At 44.0% G+C, this 6075-nt stretch overlaps 1 protein-coding gene across 1 annotated transcript in view; it reads left to right on the forward strand.

Annotated features, from left to right (window-relative positions):
* Positions 1–4683, forward strand: part of CFAP44 (cilia and flagella associated protein 44) — a 55279-nt gene extending 50596 nt beyond the window's left edge. Inside the window, exons 30-34 of the mRNA XM_075724311.1 lie at positions 213–329; positions 1276–1477; positions 2186–2346; positions 3747–3881; positions 4447–4683. Coding sequence (XP_075580426.1) covers positions 213–329; positions 1276–1477; positions 2186–2346; positions 3747–3881; positions 4447–4683 — 852 coding nt within the window. The remainder of the gene's footprint in view (positions 1–212; positions 330–1275; positions 1478–2185; positions 2347–3746; positions 3882–4446) is intronic.
* The last annotated feature ends 1392 nt before the right edge of the window (positions 4684–6075 follow it).

Genomic DNA, 6075 nt, shown 5'->3' on the forward strand with positions numbered 1-6075 from the left:
TGTGTGCAGAGGTATTCAGGATAGAATCTTGCTTGACTATCTAGATGAGCCTCATGTTTGCCTATGAAACTCATCTATCATACTATGTAAAAAGAGCATTTTTTTCCTATACTTCTTTCCCTTTGGATCAGAGACTCTAACATAGAACCTTGCTGCCTTATGTATTTGAGTACCACAGGATATTTGTTTGTCGACAATTTGTCCTTCTGCAGGCAAAAGTAGTGGAAACCAGTCTGGACACTGCAGAGAGGGAACTGGAGACTTTTCAGTGGGAAAAGCAGCAGAGACTGAATGAACTATATGTAGTTGTACCTTTGAAACTCCATCAGGTAATTCAAGACTTTGTGCATCTGCAGGTGCAGAGTGGCCTATGTATGTCTAAACAATGGTGTTACTGTTCTTTGGGGCCCTTAGTTCGTAATTCACCATTGTCTCCTGGGAGTGAAGTGCTATTAATTGAATGTCATGCTGCTATTTCCTCTAGATTTTTTTTTTTCCCCCTTCTCTACTCTTATACTAACAGAAAAGAGGTAAGGACAGACAGGTTGGCCCATTGCTGAAATGTGCATAGTCTTCAAGTGTTTTATAGGTTTGGCATGGGATTTTCCTTCAGGCCCATACCTACTGATACTCTCCTGGGGGAAAAAAACAAACCCAACCAAAAAACAAACCAAAAAAGCCCCCAAACTACTGAAACTAATGGGAGTTTTGCCCAGTTCAAGAATGCTGGATTGGATGCAATGCATTCATCTACATATCTGTTAGCACAGGGATGATAAGTAGAAAATGAAGAGGAAAACTCAAAACAATATTGTTATTTCCTCTGGGCTGAATCTTATCCTCAGAGAGAGAAGATAGGCTTCTGCCTGTTCTGGCTTCTACACCTCTAAGGCAAGCTCAGCCCTCTCCATTTTTTCTGTCTCCCTTCATTAAAAGGTTGGTAATAAAGATAGAAGAGTCTAAGGCCTGACTATGCAATCCTGCAGCTCCCAGATCATTCAAAAGCACAGTCAATAGGGAGTCCCTCACTCCCCCTTTGTTCCAGGTGCTATAGAAGGGTAGACAGCTTTATATGCAGGCAGTCATCACAGCTCCAAGTAATCTTTGAGCTTTGCTGAGTGGTAGTGATTCACTGGCCCAAAATGTAAGAGTTGTGCCCATGCTTACTTTTACCTCGCTCATTAGTTCTCTAACACTCATACACTTGTTATCCAGAGAGATCACCAGCACCCTTAATAAGTAAAGTCAGCTTTGCTTTATGGCTGTTTCTTGCAGGTGGAGTACTTGGTTAATGGGGAGATGCCCAGTGACTTCTCCCAGGCTTTGGTATTTACCAACCAGTCCTTAGAGTATCTGCAGAAGAGAATTGTGGACCTACATAACGAAAAGATAATGCAAAGAGAGATCTATAAGAAAGCCCAGGAGCAACATAAGCAGCTTGTCCAGGACAAAAAGGAGATGGAGATACAGATTCGACGTGAGTAACAGAGTCTCTGAACAACACAGCATACTAATGCTCATTCTGTCCTCCTCACTGGGTGTGGGTAACTCACCAGATGTCTGTCTTTACACTCACCCAGATGTCACAGCTGGTTACTGCAGAAAATAAAACAGAAAGAGCAGATCAAGTGGACTGTTTTAATGAAGTACTGGTAGTTCTCCAGCACTGCAGAGTCATTAGGCTATTAAATAATTTGGGAACTTAGTACAAGGAGAGGTGACTGAGGTGAGACACTGGAAGTCAGGACACACAATTGCTATTTCTGGCTGTAAACCAGAACACCTAGGAAAAAAGTACTTTCCCCAAAGCCACATAAGCTTTTTTTTTTGGCAATTTCCTCCTCTGTGTAACATGAGAAGAACGAAACAAGCCCTATTCAAACACTTACTGTCCCAAACCCAAAGACGTGGCTAGCCCCACCAAACCTGCAGAGGCCCTATATAGCCTTTGGTGTGGGAGTGGCTTACTAGGACTGGCTTAGAGTGTGGCTTAGCAACCACACAGGCGTGGTCATGGGCAAGGACAAACAGCAATATTCAGTTGTGAGCTCTGTGTGGTTTTGTGTGAATTATTTATTACAGAGCAAATACCAAAGAGTTCAGACAAAAAGCTGGGGGTAAGGCAGAAATTCTTAATAGTCAAAGAAAGACAGTTCTGCCGCTTGTGCCATGCCCTTTCTGTTAGGACTGGAGGAGAAGTGCAATCATCTGATGATGAAGAAGTTTGGCTGGCTGGTTGATTTTGAAGCAGTTCAAGCACACTCTGTTAACATACACATGGAAGAGTTGAAAGTGCAAATAATGGAGAAAGAATATGTGCACTCCCAGGAGCTCAAAGAGTGGGAGGTAAGGAGCAGGAAAAGCAGGAAGGCATATGTGTTATGATGATCTGTTAAGGCTTTGTTTCCCTGGGGCTGAATAGTTACACTGAAAATCTTTTGTGAACCTGTTTATGTTTGGGTTTTTTCACCTGTCATTAATAGACCATAATGTCCAATTCCAATTTCCCATCATTGTTCCTATCTCTGCTCCAATTGCTGCTACATATCCTTTTTTCTCATGGAGGTAGTTGATGACCTTCTTGTTTTACTTTCCTCAAAAGCATCCTTCTGGTTCAGTCCCTATGTGAAGTTCTTCTGGACCGCTTTCCTTTGGTTTTCAGCTGGCGTTAGGCACCTACTGTGCCTCCTCCCACCGCCTTTGGTGATGAACTATTTGAGTACAGGGCAGCCCTGGCTCATGCCTACTATGCTAGTCTGTGCAGTCTGAAAAGTGCCTGTCTCTATCTGGCGGGCCTAAGACTCAGCTACCGTGGTGCAAGCAGGCAACACTTATGCTGCCCTTACAGAATGCTGTCCTTTTCTGTCCTTTTAAAAACAGGAGAGACAAAAATTAGAAAACAGGCAGGGGAGCATCACAAAAGATCCAGAAAAATCTCTCTTTGACCAAATATCATGCCTCTTGTTTTAAATTGACTTAAGATTTTTCTTTTTTTCCCCCCTGAGCAGTAAAACATCAGTTCCTTTATACATGTATCTAATATGTTTTGTGATTTCTACTTTTTCCTGTTCATGTCAGTTGGCAACACATTCTGGGCTTAGCCTTGCTGGTGGGTATTCACTGCTCCTTAGGGAAGTTAGTCTGGTATCCTTCAACATGGCACACATCTACATCCAGCTCAAGACTTCTAATTGACGTCAGCAAGGATACAAGTAGGTTTGTAATGAATTGTCCTGGCCACTACTTGCATGTTTGTGCAGCATGACACATTTCCAGGAAAGTAGAGTGTTGAAGCAGATTTGCAGTTCCTTGCTCTCCTGGTTGTCCTGTTTGTAGCTGGGCAAAGAACCCCTGTCCTCCCTCTAGATTTGGATACAAGAGCCAAATCTCGAAGTGGAAACTCATAGCCGCAGCCTTCTCTGTTCTTCTGTGCTGATTTGGGGCAGGTGTAGGAACCAGCTTAATACCTAGCGCATATATGGAAGTATTATGTACCTAATTCTTTTCTCTTTCCTGCACTTTTGCCTAACTGCTTTACCTGAATACTTAGGTATTTGCAATATTAAAAAAAAAAAAAAAAGAAGAAAAAGAGTTTGCACTAAAGGTACGTGAAATGAGGTGGTGTATGCAGGATCAGTCTGTTGTTTACCTCCCTTCTGTGACACTTACATTGTGCCTAGCACTTTTTTCCCACTTCACACTTTTTGCCCTCTCTCATCCCAGCTCAAACTTTTACATCTTTCTAGGAAAGAATCTTAGACCTGCGGCAGCAGCTAATGAAGCTGACAAAGGAAAATACCAGCAAGCTGCAGCAGCTGAACCGGTTCTGCCTTGAAAAGCATCAACTTGAAACTAAGCTGGATTCACTGAAGAATGATCTGGTAGGCCTTTTAGCCACTGTACTGCATGCAGGGTTGGGCCCATTGAGAAATGGGTAAGGGATCATCTGGCCTCACCAGCTCTCTGGTCTCACATCCTGCTCTGCAGTCAGCAGTTCGGGCTAATATTGCTTAGTAGCACAGGCTGAACGGCTGCTCCAGGTCTTGTAGAAAGGGAGATGAATGAGCTGATCCTGAAGTAGGCCATACCTTAGCTTCTCTGCTAATTTCTTACTTAGCTGCTTCCTAATACTGAAACAAACTCATCTTATTTCTAATTAGAAAACATCTTGCAGCAGGTCAAAATTATTCCTTTGTTACGTGGAAACAGCCAAATGAATTAAAGTGTTTTCTTTGCTCTGTATTAAGGAATAAGGCAGCCAGCTGTGACAGTCTGAGTCTAAGTTAGTGGTCCTTCACTCTGACTTCCAAGTAGTTCTGACTGAGGAGTGGAGAAGTCATGAAGCTGTCCTGCCTCTTGGAAAGCTTCACTTTCCTGCTTGAAATAAATTTCCACCACTCATTCTCCCATGTTTTATAGGAGTTATTTTTTTTCCTCTCCTTACAGGGATCAGAATTTCAGGGACCCCGAACTACTGACATCAAAGAGAAGGCCAGGCTGGAGTCACGGCTCAAGCACATGGCTCGTGACGCAGCACTCCTAAGAGAAGAAATCCATCTTCTAAGCAGAAAAGATGGGTGCCTCTTTCTACAGACTTTATCACCACAGGACTCTGAGGCACCATCTGAAACATTCCCTGTTCTTACACCAGAAATGGTAACTAACAGTCCAACTGTCCCTTAAAAATGGACATGGTTAACTGTGGCAGTAGTAATACCTGGAAATGTGAAATTAATTGCTTTGGCTATAGAGGCGTTTAGTTGTAAAGGGTTGTATTTGTTTCCTCTATCAAAATATGCCTGTCGTGACAGATATGGAATAAAAAAAGTGCAAATACAACCAGTAAATTCTGTTACCAGTCCATGGCAGAGATTTGCACTGGGCAGATGACCTGCGTGTGTGCATATGTGTATGTCTGTTCTTCAGAACGGTGGCTGTTGAAGGCTGGATATGAGAGTTTCACATGGGCAGATACAGCTTTGGTACCTGTGTTCTCAAAAATACTAAAAGAGATGTGCCTTAAGGGTGTGTTTTGTTATTTGCTGAACATCCTAGCAGCAATGGCAGTTCTCTGCTCACTGAGCTAGTGCGAGTCAAGGGAAGAGCTATTTGTTTGGAGAAAGCAAAGGGACCTTTCTCCTCAGGGCCTACGGTGCTCAGATGGCTGTGGAGCCAGTCAAAGACTTTTCCACTTACCTCTGCTCTGTAGCAGTGGGAAACTGCACTGTAGTGCAGGACGCGATATTTCCCTGGCATGAGGAGGGTATAGCAAATGCAAAGTCAGCCTGTAATTCCACTGGCTTGCACCTGCTTGATCAGAGTGAGAGCGCCAGGCTCTATATGTTTTCAGGTTTTATTCTTCCCCCCCTGCCCCGGCATTTGGTGTGGTGGCAATGCATGATCATTTACAGCACTTAGCTTGTCTTGCTGTGAAAACTTCCTTCAACCCCAAAGCAGAGGGGCTGTGTTGCACTGTTCTTCCAGTGCAAAGTTTCTGAGGGTGCACAGGGAGGCTTGGGGTTTGTTGCTAGTTTTTAATTACATAGGTTGAACAACCTGCAGCTGCTCTTGCTCTTCTTCCCCACTACCTGCCTTTTGCTACTGGTCTTTGTACACCAGAGAGAAGAGCACTCAGCCAGGATCCAGCCACATCCCAGCCAGGCACAAGATCTGCCCCTGCTGGCCCCAGAAATGGTACTATGCTGAATGGTGCTTGTGCTGCCTGCCTTTTCAGTGGGTCCCTATGAAGGTGCTGAGCATCCTCCATTTCCTTAAGGGAAAAAAGCCCCTACCTTATCCACAGGCCTGGATGCTGAAAGCTTTTGAAGCTGGAAAACCACAGGAAGGGGGGTGGGGGATAAGGAAACAAAATTTGCAGAAATTTGGGTGTCTGTCTGCCTCCCTCCACCACCAAACTCATGCAGCTGTCCTTGGAGATAAATTAAAATTTCCGCTAGCTGTGTTCCTCAGTAGAAGTTTCATGTCACTTAACTGGCGCAGGTAGTGGCTGTCCCTTTCCTCCCGAGCTCAGCATTGAGAAGATACATGCGGGTGGCTATTTGGAAAACTGTAACT

Source organism: Pelecanus crispus, chromosome 1, assembly GCF_030463565.1.
Source record: "Pelecanus crispus isolate bPelCri1 chromosome 1, bPelCri1.pri, whole genome shotgun sequence".
Taxonomy (NCBI): Eukaryota; Metazoa; Chordata; class Aves; order Pelecaniformes; family Pelecanidae; genus Pelecanus; species Pelecanus crispus.